This window comes from Cervus elaphus, chromosome 19 (assembly GCF_910594005.1).
Source record: "Cervus elaphus chromosome 19, mCerEla1.1, whole genome shotgun sequence".
Lineage (NCBI taxonomy): Eukaryota > Metazoa > Chordata > Mammalia > Artiodactyla > Cervidae > Cervus > Cervus elaphus.
The window spans coordinates 73,504,536-73,522,994 of record NC_057833.1 but is presented as its reverse complement, the minus strand read 5'-3'; the positions used below and the strand labels follow the sequence as shown (position 1 = coordinate 73,522,994).

Below are 18,459 nucleotides of genomic sequence, written 5' to 3'. Positions count from 1 at the left end.
AGACACGGCCCGGACACCCCACAAGGCCAGCGGCGCCCTGAGGCCCCGAGACCCCAGGCGGAGAGAGGGGGTCCCCAGCGCCGCGTCCCCGGACCCCGCGATGGCGGGCGAGGCCCGGGCCGGTGGGGACGCGGCGTTGCGCCGCCTGCTGAGGCTGCACCGCACGGAGATCGCGGTGGCCGTGGACAGCGCCTTCCCGCTGCTGCACGCCCTGGCCGACCACGACGTGGTCCCTGAGGACAAGTTCCAGGTGGGCCGCGACCCAGAGTCGCTACGCGCGGGAGACTTGCCCACACGCTGTCCCCGGAGCGGGCAGGGTCTCGGAAGACGCGTTCGAGAGGGACCTCCCCCGCCCCGCCCCGCCCCGCCCCTCACCATTCTCCGCCCTCAACGCTCCTCCCCTCCCCGAAGCCGCAAAGCCCTAGGGTCCCAGCTCCTAACTCCGCAGCCTGACTACGCCCCACCCACCAGCGGAGGGCGTGGTCTCCAGGACAAGTCACTGAGCCCCCAGCGCCCTCCCTGCCCTCCCCCAGCCGCCTTTAAACTGAGCACAGTCCCGTAAGATGAAACCCAGGTGGCCCCCCCCACGTCACCCCAGCACCCCCACGCCATCCCCACACCCGCCCCAAGCCTAGGGTTTGGACACAGCTGCCTCCTCCGGGTCAGCATTCGCCCTCAGACCCGCGGGGGAGGTGGCAGGAAGGGGGGCCTGGACACCGCAGGGCAGGGCCCCCACTCCCACCTTTGTTGCAGGAGACACTGCGCCTGAAGGAGAAGGAGGGCTGTCCACAGGCCTTCCACGCGCTCCTCTCCTGGCTCCTGACCCAGGACGCGGGCGCCATCCTGGACTTCTGGAGGGTTCTCTTCAAGGACTACAACCTGGAGAGATACGCCCGGCTGCAGTCCATCCTGGACACCTTCCCCAAAGGTGGGGGGCACCGGGGGCTGGGGTCCTGGCCGGCTCGGCCTCTCTCAGAGGGGCTGGGGCAGCTGGAGTCGGTTTCTGGGCCCCAACTGCACTGTAAGAGGGGAGGGATGGGGGTGTTTAGGGAGCCCCTGACGTTGCCTAGACCGTCTTGGGTTCTAAGAGACCAAGGAGCAGGCCTCACTTCCCTGAACGAAGGGTCCTGAACATGCCCCGCAGACGTGGACCTCAGCCAGCCCCGGAAGGGGAGGAGGCCCCCGGCCGGTCCCAAGGCCACTGTGCTGCTGCCCAGGCCCCCCACCAAGAGGAAGGCACTCGAGGAGCCACGGACTGCCCCACCAGCAGCCCCATCCCCAAGGGGCACCTCCAGTCCAGGTGCCCCATTTGTGGAGCTGGTGGGGTCACAGATCCCCGGGGTAGCTCCACACCCACCTGCGACCACACCCCTCCCTGACCACCCCGTCCCAACCAGCTCCGGGGGCATCTGTCCCTCCTACCTGACCATCCTGGCAGAGGTCCCTCCAGGGACATGGACACCCTGGGTGAGCCCAGCAGGCCGTGCTGCCCTCTGAACCCCCCGAGTAGGCAGACGGGTGTACTTCCTTTCTCCTGATGTGAACACCAGAGCTGGGTAAAGCAAGGGGGTCCACCAGAGTCTGGGAGTCCCCAGCTGGAGCTCTCCCACCTGCCCCCCAGCTTTGGCCCCCCCAGCCTTGGCTGAGCAGAGGAAAGAGGGCCAGGCTGTCTGTTCTCCCCTCACCCCGCCAACACAGGCTCCCAAACCAAGGCCAAGCCCGCCAAGAAGCCTGACAGCAACGCAGAACCACAGCGCCTCCCGCTGGGCAACGGTGAGCCAGGTCCAAGGTCCTGGGGTCAGGGGCCATCCTGGGAGCTGGGACCATGCTGGCCTGGGGTCACCCCACCTGTTCCCATCTGAATGTCCTGACCGTTGGGGCCAGCTTGGACTCTGCTCCCTCCAGAGAATCCTCCTTGTCCCTCAGCTGGACACAACCTAGGACCCTAGAGACCCCCTGTGGTCAGCTGGTGCCAACCTGTGGGCAGGCCCTGGGGACTCTGCCCCTTCCCAGCACTGTCCAGGGTCATGTCCCAGGGTCCCTGTTCATTCCTGCCCGCTGTCTTCAGCCAGCTCACAGCATACACCAGGCCATGCCACACACATGTACACACACACACACACACACACACACATCACGGCCATCTCTGCATTGATATGCTGTCTGTCTGTCTGTCTGTCTGAGTCTGGCTTGCCCTGGGTGGAAAGAAGGAAGGATTCTGTTGCCCAGACCCCTCTGGCTCCCCACTGCCTGTGCTCAGGGGTCATCACCCAACTGATGACCACCTCTTCCCCACTTTGATGCTTGCTTTCCTAGGAATTCAGACCATGTCCACTTCGGTCCAGAGAGCCATGGCTGTGTCCTCTGGGGACGTCCCAGGAGCCCGCGGGGCCGTGGAGGGGATCCTTATCCAGCAGGTGTTTGAGTCAGGTAGATGGTGCTGGGTGAGGCTGCCAGCGCATCCACATCCCCACGCAGCTCCCTGGAGGCTCTGGAGCAGCCGGGACATGGGCGAGGCAGCTGGCTTGCCCTGCTCCCCCAGTGGGTCTGCCATCTCTGGAGGAAATGGTCTGGGCGGGGGGGGACTCTTGGACTCTAAGGGGGACGAGCACAACCCCTGCCCTGCCCGACACACCACTGCATCACCTCCTTCATCTACTCCTTGTGCTGGGCACCTACAGGGCACGCGAGGACCCTGGGAACTGATGCAGGTTCTAGTCTCACCAGGCTCCACAGATGGTCCCTGCAGCAGATTCCTAGGGCTGTTGTGACAAATCGCCACAAACAGGGTGGCTTCAAGCAGCTCCAAAACCACCGTGCTGGTGGGACCACACATGCCCCCTCACAAGGCTCTACGGCAGAATCTTCCTAGCTCCTGCAGCTCCTGGAGTGGCCACCCCAACCCTGTGCCCTGGCTTGTGGTATCATCACTCCAGCCTCTGCCTCCTCCCTGTGTCTCTGCCTTCTCTTCTCAGAAGGACCCTGTCCTTGGACGTAGGGTTCAGTGTGAGCCCATCTTAACATCTACAAAGATCCGACTTCCAAATAAGGTTGCTTCTGAGGTTCCAAGTGGATGTGAATTTGGGAGACACGCTTCCTTCCCCCAGCGGAGAACCCTACCTGTGCCCAGGACCCTGGACCCAGAGTTGACTGGGGGTGAGGTTGAAGGAGGAACAGCATGCTGTAGAGCCTCCCTACCAAGCCCCCCCATCTCCCCCCAGGTGGCTCCAAGAAGTGCATCCAGGTTGGGGGGGAGTTTTACACACCCAGCAAGTTTGAAGACCCCACTGGGGGAAAGAACAAGACCCGCAGCAGCAGCCTGAAGACCCTGGTTCGAGCCAAGGGGACCCAGGCCCCTGCCCCTGTAAGCACTGCGGGGACCACCCCTGGGGAAGCCTGGCCTTCAGTCCTCGCACTCGAAGGACAGTGGCGTCACCTTGGGTCAGGAGCTCTGCTGGGGCTGGGGTCGGCCCCTCCTGCCCAGACTGCCTCCTCTGTCCTGTTGCTGACCCGCCCACATCTCCCCGCAGGGTGGAGGTGACCCGAGGGCTGGCCCGCGGGACAGAGCCCCAGCCCCTCCTGCCCTCCCCAGCGAGCCCCAGCTGCACCAGGTAGCGCCCGGAGCATTCCAGGATCCGAGGAGGGGGTTGGTTTCTGTCCCTCGTCCAGGGACTGGGGGATAAAGGCCCAGCTTCTGCTCACAGTGTGGAGTTCTTTATTTTAATAGTATTTTTTTTTCCTGATAATACACAACTGTAAAAAGTCACATAAGTCAGAGCAAGTGAGTCCTCCTGGGCCCAGGTGCCCACTGTCCCACGCTCATAGTTGGGCCCTTAGGTGGGATGGTGACCCCTGCTGGAAGCCACAGAATCTCTTGGGCTCCTCGCACTGGTTCTGAACAAGGTGGAACCAGCTCTAGAACCCGGCACCTCCACCAGATGCCATGCCTGCTCCCAGGAGCTCCAAGGCTGGCGGGATCCGGGGGTGGGGTATTACAACGGTCAGCGTGCTCATCGCTGTGCACATCGGTCAGCCCTGTCGTCCCAGGGCAGGGGAGGGGGACTTCCGAAGGAGATGACATCCAAGGAGGCACGGTGGGTGCATCCAGCCAAGGGTGACAGGAAGCCTCAGGCAGAGGGGACAGCGGGTGCCCAGGGCCAAGGGGAACACCGCTGGGCCTGCCCTCCACTGCCCTGTGAGGAAGGGCCTGCATGGGGATGGGCCTGCAGCCTCAGGGCCCTGGAGCGCAGGCACCCGTGGGAAGCCAGACTTTCTTAAAGACTGTTCTTTCTTCCCAAGAGCGGGTGGTGCTAGAGTCTCAGAGATGGTGGGGTTGTGGGGAGCCCCAGGGAGCAGGCAGTCAGGGCAGGATTTCAGCTGGGAGTGGGCCAGGGAACTTGGGTGCCCCTGGGCGGCTATTGCGGGGGTGGGGGTCTCTGGCAGGGCCGCCCCATCCTGGGTCTTCCAGACACACATGTCTCTTGTCAGAAGAATGAGGACGAGTGTGCCGCCTGCCGGGACGGCGGGGAGCTGCTCTGCTGTGATGGCTGCCCCCGTGCCTTCCACCTGGCCTGCCTGACCCCGCCGCTCAGCGAGATCCCCAGGTGTGCCTCTGCCCCTGATTCCCCCCAGCCGCCCCCACTTCCCCCCAACTGCCCCTCCTACCCCCGCCCAGAAGTCCCACCACTCCACCGGTGGACAGTGAGGCCAGCTTGGGAGGGGCCCTGGTTCAGGTCTCTGAGTGGTGGGTCTGGGGCCTGGGATCTTCCCACCCCACCTCCCCACGTGGCCATGCTTTCCCTCCAGCCTGGCCTATGGGGCCCTGAGACCCAAGGCAAGGAGTAGCCATTCTATCCCATCTCATCTCCCCCGCCCTGGCCCAAACTCCCCTGAGCAGCTAACCCCCAGCCCTAAGCAGAGTCTGACTCCAAGTCAGGTTGGGAAGCATGGAGGCCACAGAGCTGCTCCCCAAGGGCCAGGGGGCTCCCCATCCTCCGCCTGGCGCAAGGACCCCTGTCCTGGCCCACGGGGAGAGCGCTGCCCTCTACCACCAGCTCGCACAGGTCAGGGCAGCCCAGTCTGTGGGGAGGAGCACAGGGTCTGTGGGGAGGAGCACGGCATCGGCATTCTCCACCCGGCCCTGCCCCACTCACCGCACAACCTTGACCAGGTCACATCTCTGGCCGGGGTCATCCCTCGCTTCCGCTCAACACTGCGCTTCCGTTCTCTTCCATTCTCTTCCTTCCTGCCCCTGACCGGCTCCCTTTCTGCTGGGCACCGTCCCCCCAGGGAATTGGGGGAGGGTCCTAAGGGTGTAACTAGGCCTGCCTCGGAGGCCCCACCTGCAAGGCAGGGTCCATGGAAGCCAAACACAGGGTCAGGCCACTGCTGGTTCCCAGGTGTCAGGAATTCTCGGGGCTCATCTGAAAAGCACTCAGGGAACGTGCCATGCTGGTGAAGGCCATCCCGCCAGGGCTAGCTATCCTGGACCCCCAGGCTCTCCCAATAATGAGTGGGCAGGCCCTTCCCCTGGTCTCCACCCACTTTCCTGCTGGGCCCAGGTTCCCCCTCTGGGGACCATGAGGGTGGGTGACCTGGAGGAGCTGTCAGGCCTCCCCTGCGCTGCCAGTATGGGAGTCTACTGTCCCCTCTGTCCTGCCCCGCATGTCCCCGGCCGGTGACCAGTGGGACCTGGAGGTGCTCCAACTGCGTCCAGGGAACAACAGCCCAGCGGGACCTGCCCCGGGCAGAGCAGCCCCGGCCCCAGGAGCTGCCTGCAGAGTCCCCGGTATGCCCAGACCTTTCCCGGCCCCGCTGTCTACTTGCTCCCTGCCTCCCGGCCACTCTTGTGGGTTGGACCTGCCCCAGCCATAAAGCCATGCACCCCTACGCTGGCCTGGCCCCATTGGTCTGACTTTCTCCTTCCTGTGGGGCCCTGGGGGTGCATCCCATTGGGAAGTGGCCCTTATGAGGACCGCTTTCTCAGTATGCTGATTCTGGGCCCTCAGCTGTCAGCTGACACAGGGGACACACTTCAACCACAGATAACATTCTCCAAAATGTTGTAAGCGTTCTGTTGCCACAAAGGCAGGAAGGACATGACACGCGCCCCAGAGTGTTTACTCTGACAGCCTCCCAGGGCCACAGGGCACTGCCTTCAGGTGGGGAGAGGTTCAGGGGCTGCAGACCCAGGAACCGTGCCTCGACTTTTCCCACCCAGTGTGGGCCCCAGGCTCCCCACGCTCATGAACCCTGGGGTGGTTCTAGGCAAGCCCCCTGCAGCCCCTCTGAGAGCTGACCCTCTGCTTCCAGGCCTTCCCAGGTCTGAGGTCAGGGGAAGAGGCGAGGGCACTGCCCAGGGAGCCGCCCCCTGGGATGGACGCTGCGGTCACCTACAAGCACCTGCTGGCCCCGCCCTCTGCAGCCCCCCTGCCGGTGCTGGACCCCTCTGCCCTGCGCCCCCTACTGTGTGTGGGCCCTGAGGGCCAGCAGGTGAGGGGGTGCTGGGGTCACGGAGCCCAGGGTCCTCTGGGGCAGCCAGGGGAACCTGAAATAGGAAAGTGATGGGCAAGCGGGGGTAAGGAGGTAGGAGTTGGACAGGGGTGGGTATGGAGCTGTCGGGAGCCGCCAGGCCGGGCATGGGGAAGGCAGGTGGGAGGAGGCTGAAGGGAGGCTCAGAGGTTGTGGGAGCTGTGAGATTACACAGAACAAGGTGGGGGCTCTGGGGAGAGGGTGGGGGGAAGGAGGCTCCTGGAGGGATTCCAGCTGGGGTGACCATTCTCTCCTCAGCTTGAAACCAAGCGCCATTCCCCGCTCCCTGTCCACCCCCGCACCCACCCAACCAGGGCAGTATAATAAAGCTGGTAGTTTGCAGTCTGCCTGGGACCTGGTAGTCCCAGGTCTCCCAGTCCCTCCTACATCCTCTGGAGCCCGGCATCTGGGGACCTCTTGACCAGCCCTGGAGGGGGCCTGGGCCCACCAAGGAGGATGGAGATGGGGCATTTGGTTTCTCCAAGCTGCAGCCCAAAGGTGCTGGGGTGCCCTTGACCTCTCCTGGTCTGGATCCCGAAACTTCGGACCCGCTCCCCCACCCCGTGCGCCCCTCCCAGCCGTTCGGCTCCGGCGGGGTCCCGGCGGTCCCGAACGCCAGATGCTCAGGCCACCGCCACTACCCCCCCCACCCCCCAACCCCCGCCTCGCCCGGGTCCTCGGTCACCCCGCCGTGGTCTGTCGGTCCACAGGGCCCGGTGACCGGCGCACGCTGCGGGGTGTGCGGGGACGGCGCGGACGCGCTGCGGTGCGCACACTGCGCGGCCGCCTTCCACTGGCGCTGCCACTTTCCAGGCGGCGCCGCTCGGCCCGGGTGAGTGCGGGGCCCGGGAGGGGGAGGGCGAGCGGGAGGGGGAGGGCCGGCGCCCCGCATCAAGACTCTTCGAGACCCGGGTCCCCAGAGGGCGCTCCCAGCCTGGCCCCAACCAGCAGCCCGAAGCCTCTCCTCCGCTCGCCAGGGCCGCCCTGCGCTGCAGAGCCTGCTCCGGAGACCCTGCCCCCGCCCCTGGGGAGGGGGCTCCCGCTGCGAGCCCGGCCCGCCCGGCTACCACGACCCCCAAGCTCACCACCGGCGCCGTCGGCCCCGGGGCGCAGGTGAGGGGAGGGGCGCCGCGGGGCTGGGGATGGTGGGCACATCGCCAGGGGAGGCCCGGGGGCCAGCTTCGCAGTGAGCACCAAACCGCCTGATGGTTGTGTATGTATGATATTTGTGTTTAAATCGACTCCTGTTTAACTTAAATCTACCTAAAAAGGAAACCCTCCTGGGCCTTCCCTGGTGGTCCATTAGCTAAGACGCTGTGCTCCCAACGCAGGGGGCCAGAGTTCCATCCCTGGTCAGAGGACTAGATGCACAGCCAAATAAATAAATATTTTTTTTAAAAAAAGGAAACACTCCTAAGCAACAGTGGCTGTGACCTCTCTGGTTGCTTGCAGGCCTGGCTCACAATTAACCCAGGCTCAGGGCTCCCCTAACCCCCAGGACCCTACCCCCAGCTTCCCTGAGCCTATCCCAGACCCCCGGGGTGCCCTGTGCCAGGAGCACCATCCTGGGGTGCGGGTGGGGCGGGGAGAGCCGCAAGGAGGCTCCCCACCAGGAATGAGCAACCAGGCACACACAGGTGAGCAGTGTGACTCCCCCCGCCCCTGTGTCATCCCCACAGTCCTCCAGCAGCCTGGGACCCCGGGACCTTGGGAGGAGTAACTCTAGCCTCATTGAACCTTACTTCCCAGGGCTCCCTCAGAACCTGGGGACCCCACCACCACCACAAGTTTCTCCTGTTCAGAAGCCTCCAGCCCCCAGCAGGGGCCTCCTGACCCCATCCCTGCCCCCCAAAGAATCCTTGGGGGGCCCAGGGTGGTGATGTCCTACCCCAGTCCATGGTCCATCCCACCTCCCAGCCTCGCCTCCGTCTCTTCCCTCCCTACACCCGGTGGGTGACGGGGCTCCGGGACACTGGGCACAGAGGGCCCCCACCCGCTGGTGCCCCGTTCCTTCTGGAAGCCTCGCCTCACCCCCAGCCGTCTGCTGTCCGCGCTGAGCCACACCAGGCTGGTGGCACCTCCAGGGGCCGGAACAAGCGGCTGTTTGTAGCTGCAAACCGGGCATTGTCTTAGGGTTCCACTTAGTATGGCCTGTCCCCCTTCTAACCTGTGATGGGGAGTGTGCCTCATCTCCTGCTCTGGCCCCTTTCCCAGGGGCAGGGCAGGGAATGTTGGCATGACTGTTGGGTCACTGAAGGGCTGGCTTGGGATCAGACCCTTCCTCTCTGGGTCTGGATTCTCACTGGTGACAGGAATCCTTCCAGCTGCTCCTTCCCCCAGAGCTGCAGAGGCAGGCAGGCCCCGGGGCCTTGGGCAGCCACTTCAGAGGGGTGGCAGGGCCCTGGGTGGGCAGCCCCCACCTCACTCATGCCCACTCTGTCTCTGCCCCGCCCCCGGGAGCTGGATGTTAGAATTCAGTTCCCAGGGTCCCACCTGGAGAAGTACATAGCACCCGCTGCCCTGGCATGGCCACTGCCCCCAGCCCTGCCCCTCTGTAGGGAGTCCTGCTTCTGCGGTGATGACCCCAGCAGAGGTGTGGAAGTTGGGTTGACCTCCTATCTTTCTGGGGTCCAGGCGGGGGACGATTCTGCTGGTCATGAGCCGGTTCTGCACAGGGATGACCTGGAGTCCCTCCTGAGTGAGGTAATGTGTCACCCGGCCCCCTCCTCCTCCCCTCCTCCCCTTCCTCCACAGCCTCTGAAGCAGTCAGCACCCCTATTCTGGGCCCATGGCATTCCATGGGCTCCTATTGCCAGATGGCACTGGCCCCTTCATGCACAAACAAGCCAGAGGGGGCCCCCGAGCTGCCTCCCTTCCCAGCCTCCCTGGAGGTCCCAGGCCTGGGACACTGAAGGGCTGGCGGCACAGAATCTGGCACCAGGGCCGCAGAAGCCTGACGTGGAGGCAGAGACTTTCCCCAGGTGCGGGGGGGGGGGGGGGGATGCTGGGCACTCTGGACCCTGCAGATCCCTCACTCACTGCTCTCAACGCAGGCTTCTCCACCCCACGATGAGCAGCTAGAATAATTGGGAAGAAAAGGCGGCTTTTAGAAAAGGTCAAATTTCTCCAGCCACCCCCAGGCCCCAGGTGGCCAGTGTATGTCCTCCTCAGGACCCTGGTGTGGCACCTTGGGGATCCCAGCTGACCATGGAGGTCCTGCCTTATGTGATGGGCTGGGCACAGGCAGGTCCCAGATACTACAGGTGTCCTTAGAGACCCCAGGGGCCCCAGGAGGCCAGGGTGACCCGAGGTGCCGATATAAGAAGACATGGCAGAGGGCAGATGCTCAAGCCCCTTGTGGAGCAGGTCACCTTGTTGTTGGAATATTGGGGGTTCCCGTGGCTCCCCCAGTCCTGCTGGAGTGCCAGGCAGGCCCTGCAAAGAGCTGGGCAGAGGGAGTGAAGGAGCTGGCTCTGCCAGTCACCCAGGAAGAAGCCACGAGGAGCCAAACAGCCATGGTGGCCACGCCCAGGCTTCAGGGATGCTTGGAGGGCGTGTACGGTGGGGCCTCAGGCCTCAGCTTCCCCACCTATGAGGAGGATGGCTGGGTCGGATGTTGATGACTCATGTGGCCCTGGAGGCCAGGGAGGACCGGTTGTGGGCCAGGCAGGCACACCTGCCCCCTGAGGCTCCCGCCAGGCCCTGAGCCCGCTCTCTGCTCTGGCCGCAGCACTCCTTTGACGGCATCCTGCAGTGGGCCATCCAGAGCATGTCCCGCCCGCTGGCCGAGGCGCCCACCTTCCCCTCCTGATCTGGATGCCGGGCTGACCCAGACTGGGCTGCAGACAGCATGGGAGGGGGAGGGGAGGCACCCGTGGGAGGGAGGTTAGGGGAGGTTAGGGCCAGGATCTGAGATGTTCCTTGTGCCGTCAACACTCAGCTGATCAGCACCCTGTCTAAAATTAAAATCACTTCTGCGTGCTCATCATGAGTTCTGGTGCAGTGTGTTTGTTTTGGGGGGTCTGTTTCTGGTGCCCGTCGTGCAGGCTGAGCTGGCTGTATTGGAAAGAGGGTGCCAGAATGCCGCTGGGAGCAGGAGTCCCTCTTCTCCCCCTCTGCGGGAGCCCCCGGCACAGCCCCTGCCCCACCGGTCTGGCTCTGCCCACCTTTGCCTGCCCTCTGCCAGCCTGTTCCTACCACCTCTGCCCCTCACAGGGCCCAGCCCAGCCCCACCTCAGGGCCTTTGCAGGGGCTGCTCCCTCTGCTCGGGGTTCCCCTTGGTACTCTGCCTGTCTCTTTCCTCACCCATGGGAGGTCTCAGCTCCAAAGCCACCTCCTCATTCTTCCATTCAGAGGGTCATTTATTCGGGAAACCCTTCCTGTGACTCTTCTATAGGCTGAGCCTTAGGGGACATTCTGGTGGCAGGTCATTCACAAGAGGAGGGTGACCTTAGACACAAGACAGGGCCAGAGGGCCAGCGTGTGTGGGGGGAGGGGCCGGGAGCTGGGGCGTCTGGGACAGACACCAGCTCAGGGGTGGGGGTGCTGTGGGCTGTGGGGGACAGCGCCAGGCTTCTCCTGCTCACTGCACCTGCCACCGGAAGGGAGCCGGTCAGGATGGAGATCTTTCCTGGTGGTCTCTGTCTCCCCTAGAGCAGCCCCTGGGGACCCGGGACGCTGTCTAGTTCTCAGCCACGTCCCCAGGCCCTGGCACAGCTGCTGGGTCACTGCTGCTGCAAGGAGATGGCAGGGCTGTCATACCCCTCCCCTGCCGGGACCCCTCGGTAGAAGCCCTGATGGGGGTCAGAGCCCTGGGGAGAAAGGGGGTGGTCGCAGGCCTGCTGTGCCCTGTGAGTAGGGGGCAGCGGTGGATGTGTGTGGACTGGGGACTCGTGGGTTGTGTCCCCACCCGGGGTCAGGCAGGCTGGGAGCAGTACGGGAATGGGGGTCCCAGCACGGGACTCACAACCCTTGGACTTTGGGGGGTCTAGCGGCTCACTGAGCCCCTCTGGAGCCCCTCTGTGCTGGGCACACATTAGGCAGCCTCTGTGGGGGTGGGGCTGGGAGGAGCTGACCTGGGACAGCGCTGGGGAGGGGCTGGCAGACACCTTCCGGTGTCGGGGTAACTGCCCCAGGTCACAGGGTGAAGTTGTTTATTCAAACAGGGACCCACTGGGGAGGACACTAGTGTCACATGAGTGAGTGGGCAGCTGTTCCAGGGCGGCCAGGCCAGGCGGGCAGCAGTGGGGCAGACGGCAGTGGACAGTGATGCCAGGACGTGGCCACATGTGGAGCGGCCCAGTTGGAGACTGGATCACATTTGTGGACAGAGAAAGACCTGGTGGAGGGAGGGACTAGAGACCAGGCTTGGGTGGCTGATTGGGGGAGGAGTGAGCAGGGCCCATGGCGGGGTATGGAATGGACCAGGGGCGGGGATGGAGCAAGGGCTTTCTGACTAGTGGAGGGCCCAGCTTGTCTGAGAGCTGGCTCTTCCCCAGGGAACCCAGCTGCCGTCCCTGCCCCTGTCCTGCACCCATAGGATGAAGCAGGGCTGGATGAAGGCTGCAAAACCCAGTGGGGGTGACACAGTGGGGGCAGTGGCAGTGGTGGAGGAACATGTCAGGGAACTGACCAGGGTGGACCCAGATGTCACAGACACCCTGCCCATCATTGTCCACATCCTCCAAGGACCCCCACAGCTGCTGAGCACAGACGTGACCAGCCCTCCTCTCAGCCCACTGCAGCCCCCCGGCCACTGGGTCTCATCCTGGGCTCTGGAGACCCCAGCCTCATCAGAATCCCTCTGTGGACAGGTCCATGAAGACCCTCCCTTGGGGGCTCAGGGCTCCCATTGGTGGCCCAGTGGCCTCCACTGCACCTGGGTTACTTTCCTCAAGTTCAGGAAATGTCGCTCCACACTTGGGCACGGGGTGGGGTGGGGTGAGGGGCACACAGCAACCCCGAGGGTTGTCTGTCTGTCCATCCATGGTGTGCATGCAGGGAGCTTGTGGGAAGGAGGAGGTGGGGAGGGGCCATTCCTGCTATCAGAAGCCGGGGTTGGTGGCATTGTGTTTGTACAGTGATTTAGGCTTAGAGGACAGGAGAGAACGACTGTCCAGAGTGGGTCCTACCTTTCTGCAGCCCCTGTACTTTGCTCCTTAGGGGCTGACTGTCCATCTGCTGCTCCTGTCCATCTTCCTGTGGGGCTGGAAGTTGGTCTTGCTCATCTGGCAGTGAGTGGCGGCCGGCTACATAACCCCCTGCAGCATGTGTCCGCCCAGCGGGTGAGCGGCACCGGCCAGCAGCTACATTTGTACATCCTGTTCCTGGACTCCTTTCCTGGGCAACTGTGACAAAGTGCCACAGACCAGGCAGCTCAAACAACCTTGGCCTCTGACCTTGGCCTCTGTCTTTGATCCTTACAAATTCAAGTCAGTTTGGGGGGACCCACTTCCTTGGACTCTGAGCTCTCTGAACATCTGATCTGTTTCTCTTCTTCAGCCTCCATAGCTGATGACCTGGCCTGCCCTCAGTAAGGGTCCTGTTGAGGGGCTTAGCCATAGCCCCAGGCCCCAGTGTTTGCTCTTGGCAATCTCCATTCACTGGCCCCACCTTGCTCCTTGGCCGTAAACCCCCACTTTCCAGGTTGTATTCGGAGTTGAGCTGGACCTCTCTCCCCTCCTGCAAACCCCACCGCAGGGGTCCCCCCCAAAGTGTAGTCCCTTGCTTGCCAAGTCGCTTCAGTCCTATCTGACTCTGCATCTTCATGGACTGTAGCCCACCAGGCTCCTCTGTCCACGGGATTCTCCAGGCAAGAATACTGGCGTAGGTTTCCATTTTCCTCTCTAGGGGACCTTCCTGACACAGGGACCAAACCTGCCTCTCTTGTGTCTCCTACTTTGGCAGGTGGGCTCTTTACCACTAGCCACCTGGGAAGGCCCTTAGCACCTTAGCAAGTGTCATGGGCTCCTTTTCCTTTAACATGGGCAGGATTTGGCCACGACATTGCTCTTTTCATCCACATGAGGCTGGCAGAGGTCTTGTTGATCCACCCTTGGTTGGAGGCTCAGCTGTCACTTTTCAGAAATTGTTAATGATTTGTGAACAAGGAGTCTGAATTTCATGTTGTGCTGGGCCCTGGACAGGGTCAGGGGTCATGGCTAACAAGCAGTGAAGAGCCTGGTGCAGGTGGACACATCGGGGCTTGGTGGGCTTGGGAGACTACAGTGCTCTGGACAGTCAGACTCAAGATAAGCAAGTGGGCTGAGCTCTTGGCTCGTGGGCTGAACTGGACTGGACGTAACCTCTGTCAGCCCTGTGCCCCGAGCTCCATCATCTGATGTCACCCTGGAGCTCCCAGGACAGCTGTCTCACCTCCATTGATTCTCTAGGGCCTTGGAGGCCATCTGGGAGCTGAGTGGCTGCGCTGAAGGTGGGGGTATCACAGGGGTCCTGGGGACAGGTGCTAGTGGGACCCAGGCCCCCGGGGGCTCTGACAGCCACTTAGTTTCCACCTGCAGCTTCTGCAGCCTGGCTCTAACTGGATAGAGACCACCCACTACACTACAGGACACCCATCCTGAGCACCTTGCACCCCAGTCTCAGGGAAGACCCTTGTTCTCACCATGGCCTCATCTCCGCACCTTCAGGGCATAGGCCCCTTTGTCTGGTCACTTGCTCTCTGACTGCCCCCTCCAGACTGTGTGTGCCAGGAGCAGGTCTGCATAGAGCCCAGGCTGGTCAGTGCTCAGAGTGAGTGAATCCAATTCTGAAAATGAACTAAACATTCAGTATCCATGGAGAAACAATGTCAGAGGTTGGGATGCTGTCCAGACAATAAGAATGATAAACACAAGCCCAGTGGGTGAACTGAGGTGTATTAAATTATAGTTATATAAATATAAAATCTATGTATACACATAGGGTATATATTTATATATATGAAAGTGAAAATGAAGTTGCTCAGTTGCAGCTGACTCTTTGCAACCCCATGGACTGTAGCCCACCAGGCTCCTCTGTCCATGGGCTTCCTCCAGGCAAGAATACTGGAGAGGGTTGCCATTTCCTTCTCCAGGGGATCTTCCCTACCCAGGGATCAAACCCAGGTCTCTCACATTGCAGGCAGACTCTTCACCCTCTGAGCCACCGGGGAATATATATATAGAGAGAGAGCTTCCCAGGTGGTGCTAGTGGTAAAGAATCTGCCTGCCAATGCAGGAGATGCAAGAGATGTGAGTTTGATCCCTGAGTCTGGAAGATCCGCTGAAGTAGGAAATGGCAACCCACTCCAGTATTCTTGCCCAGAAAATTCCATGGACAGAGGAGCCTGGAAGGGCTACAGTCCATGGGATCACAAAGAGTCGGACACAACTAAGAGACTAAGCACAGCACAGCATTCTTTGTCAAACTACCTCCCCATCTCTTTATATATATATACATAATGTGTGTATTTCTGTATTTAGAGTGTCGTCTGTTCAGCTAACTAGCTACTGATTATGTACAGTTGATCCTTGAACAACTCAGTGGAAAATCTGAGCATAGCTTTTGACTTCCTTAAAACTTAATTACTTCTGTAGATCAGAAGTCTTGGATCTACTGTAGATCAGAAGTCTAACCAATAATATAAACAGTTGGTTAATTTGTATTTTGTATGTTGTATGTATGTCTATATATATTTTATGCATTCATGCATACCCTTTCCTTATTTTTTTCTATTTCTAGGATACATGGTTCTGAAAGTTTTTTTAAATGTCAAAAATCTCCAAAAAAGTTTTCAATATATTTATTGAAAAAAATCTGCATATAGGTGGATTAAATTGATGTTTTCAAGGGTCACCTGTATATACATGTACAATTAAAAAGTGTATATTTATACATAGATAGACAGGATGTATATAAAAAGACACTATGTGCTGTGCTTAGTTGCTCAGTCGTGTCTGACTCTTTGCGACCCTGTGGACTGTAGCCCGCCAGGCCCCTCTGTCCATGGGATTCTCCAGGCAAGAATACTGGAGTGGGTTGACATGCCCTCCTCCAGGGGATCTTCCCAACCCAGGGATCAAACTCAGGTGTCCTGTATTGCTGGTGGATTCTTTACCATCTGAGCCACCAGGGAAGCCCCCCCACCCAAAATATACTATATGTATGTATTAAATTTTTCCCAGCACTAAGTCAAATTCTTTACTTCTTTACTTCCCATTAGTGATGGCTAAATGGAGGGAGGAGAGGGCAAGAAGAAGAAGACAGAGAGAAGGAGGTGATGGGAAGGGAGGGGATAGTAAACCACTGTTCTGTAAAGCCTCAGGAGGTAAGTGCTCAGGGTAAGAAAGAGACTTGGAGAACAGTCCGCAGCTGCAGGAAGCATCGCAGTTTCCTTCTGTGCATAAGTCCTTGGGGGGAAAAGGCTGCCACTGCAACAGGCTGCAGGCCGGCAGGGAGGGGGTCCCTTTGCCAGGGGCCAATCACTTACCCTCGTTGCCGCACTAGTGCACTGGTGGACTTTGGATTTTATCGCCCCTGCCATGCACTTGGCCCAGGCATCACCTCTACATGTTAATACCTCATCTTCCATCTTCTACTTCTTGGCTACTCCTCCCAGATTAAAAAAAAACCCTTTTTTGCCATGTACACATGGGTTGTGCTAGGTCTCTGTGGCTGCACGCAGGCTTTCTCTAGTTGCGTTGAGCGGGGGCTACTCTCTAGTTGAGCTGTGCGGGCTTCTCATTGCAGTGGCTTCTCTTGTTGCCCAGCACGGGCTCTAGGGTGAGCAGGCTTCAGTAGCTGCATGGAGCTCAGGGGCTCAGTAGTTGTGGCATGTGGGCATAGCTGCTCCTTGGCCTGTGGGATCTTCCTGGACCAGGGATTGAAACTCTGCCTCCTGCATTGGCAGGCGGACTCATCCACTGCGCCACCAGGGACGTCCACTCTTCCCAGTTTGAGGGCTAGTTTGTTCCCATCTCTGTGCTTGCCCACAAAGCTGAGTGTGGGGCCACACTTCCTCTTTGGATCCCCGGACCTGTTGGTGGTGGTCGGCTGTTCTGGTTGCTACTGTGGGCCTGGGCGGCCCCTCCAGCCTCTGCCGCTGCTCTTCCACCTTCGGAATGAACAACTCTGGGAAGCTGAAGTTGCTGGAGAGCAAGTTCACACTCCCCGACACAGGGCTCGAACCAGCACCAGACAATTCATCACCCCTGCTCTTGGTCAGTGTCTGGGTCCTGACTCAGCCCCATTGCCTTCCAGCCCGGAGGCCCAGAGTATATGTATTTAGATGTGTGTATGTATGTGTGTACCTATGTGCATAGATACAGATATGTGTGTGTACAGAGAGGGAAATACTGGAAGATGAAACTGAAAAGATGGAGACAGTTGTGTGAAAATGAGACTATAGATGATTTTTCTTTTGTAAACTATCCTGTCACCCTGATTCATTTTTAGATAACTTAAAAAGTACGATTTACAAAAGGCACAGCCGCTCCCCATGTGTCCTCGCATCCCCGCCTACATGGGCTGGTGCTACAGGTGGTCAGGCTGTGCTCCCCCTATCCCTGCCCCCGCCCTGAGCCCAGGCTGCCCAGCTCCGGCCCCACGGATCCCTGCCCAGGGGAGGCATGAAAGCCAAGGGCGTCCTCCTCCCACGTGCTGAAGGGCAGCGCTCTCTCCCGTGGAGGCAGAGCTCCTGGGGCCTCATTCCCTGTGAACAGCTGTCATCCTAGGGCAGCGGACATTACTTTAGGGGGTGATCGAGGGCAGCCCCGGGATGCGACAGGCGGAGCAGCCGTGCTGCCAGAGCCAAAGGGGCACCTGGGAGGGCAGAGCGACCCGGGGAAGAGGATCTCCAGCCCCGGCTGCCCCTCCATTCCGCAACCCCCACCCTCATCCCCACCTGTGCCCAGACCCTCCTGCTGAACCAGACACTTCACGGACCAGTCCCCTCTCTACTGGAATACCCATCACTGCTCTGGCCCCTAGACACTCCCCTCCTTCCATCCTCCACCCAGAACCATTTTCCTGAAGTGTGGACACTGTCCTGCATGGACCCTTGGAGGGGGAGGGGCTGGAGAGAGGGGCTTGGGACCATCTTACTGCTCTCTCAACCCAGGGGCACGCTGGGATCCTCCACGGCAAAATGGAAGAGCAAGCCAACAAAGTCCAGACCACAGACCTTCGAGGCTCTCCCTAGATGCTAAGGGATGATCGGAACACTTACTCGGCTCCAGCCAGGTCTGTCCTGCCTCCCTGCCTGGAGGAGCCAACCTAAGCGTTGGCTCAATGGTCCCCCACCTCCCCAGGGCAGTGCCCCCACCAACTCCCCAGGGCAGTGCTCCCCAGTGCCCCCCCTTCACCTCCCAGAGCAGTGCCCTCTCCACCTCCCTGGGGCAGTGCCCCCCTCACCTCCTGGGGCAGCGCCCCCCTTCTGGGGCAGACACCCCCACCTCCCCAAGGCAGTGCCCCCACCAACTCCCCAGGGCAGTGCCCCCTCATCTCCCAGGGCAGTGCCCCCCCTTCACCTCCCAGAGCAGTGCCCTCTCCACTTCCCTGGGGCAGTGACCCCCTCATCTCCCGGGGCAGTGCCCCCCACCTTCTGGGGCAGACCCCCCCCACCTCTCCAGGGCAGTGCCCCCCACCACCTTCCCAGGCAGGGGTCCCTCCCCACCTCTCTTTCCAACACTGTACCTCATGTTCAGCACCTGTGTGACCTGGGCCCACAGACCATGAGCCTGGAGAAGGCAGACAAGGCTTGTGGTGGGAGCCCCGGGTGTCCCCGTGGTCGATGGGCCAGGATCTGGGGGTGCGGACAATCAGCCTGGGCCAGTTCAGGACCAACGACCTGGCCTCCTGAGGGCAGGGGTCCAGTCTGTTCTGGTGACTGGCCGGATCCCCACCCTGGGGTGAAGGGTGGGATCAGGGGAGGGGCTTCGTGGCTCCCAA

General features: G+C 60.9%; 1 protein-coding gene across 1 annotated transcript; it reads left to right on the top strand.

The window, feature by feature from the left end:
• Nucleotides 1-25: 25 nt before the first annotated feature.
• AIRE (autoimmune regulator) lies at nt 26-10,488 on the top strand. Its single transcript, XM_043874713.1, has 14 exons — nt 26-250; nt 754-928; nt 1,145-1,300; nt 1,699-1,773; nt 2,317-2,430; nt 3,222-3,364; nt 3,531-3,611; nt 4,489-4,604; nt 5,686-5,788; nt 6,313-6,492; nt 7,242-7,363; nt 7,509-7,644; nt 9,166-9,234; nt 10,262-10,488. Exons 1-14 carry the CDS (start codon nt 101-103, stop codon nt 10,340-10,342), a joined length of 1,701 nt encoding a protein of 566 aa, XP_043730648.1. The 5' UTR covers nt 26-100; the 3' UTR covers nt 10,343-10,488.
• Nucleotides 10,489-18,459: the final 7,971 nt, after the last annotated feature.

Coding starts and splice junctions, on each gene's coding strand:
- AIRE (XM_043874713.1), top strand. CDS start 101: ATGGCGGGCGAGGCCCGGGCCGGTGGGGACGCGGCGTTGCGCCGCCTG. Junction 251..753: donor TCCCTGAGGACAAGTTCCAG/GTGGGCCGCGAC, acceptor CCTTTGTTGCAG/GAGACACTGCGCCTGAAGGA. Junction 5,789..6,312: donor AGCTGCCTGCAGAGTCCCCG/GTATGCCCAGAC, acceptor CTCTGCTTCCAG/GCCTTCCCAGGTCTGAGGTC.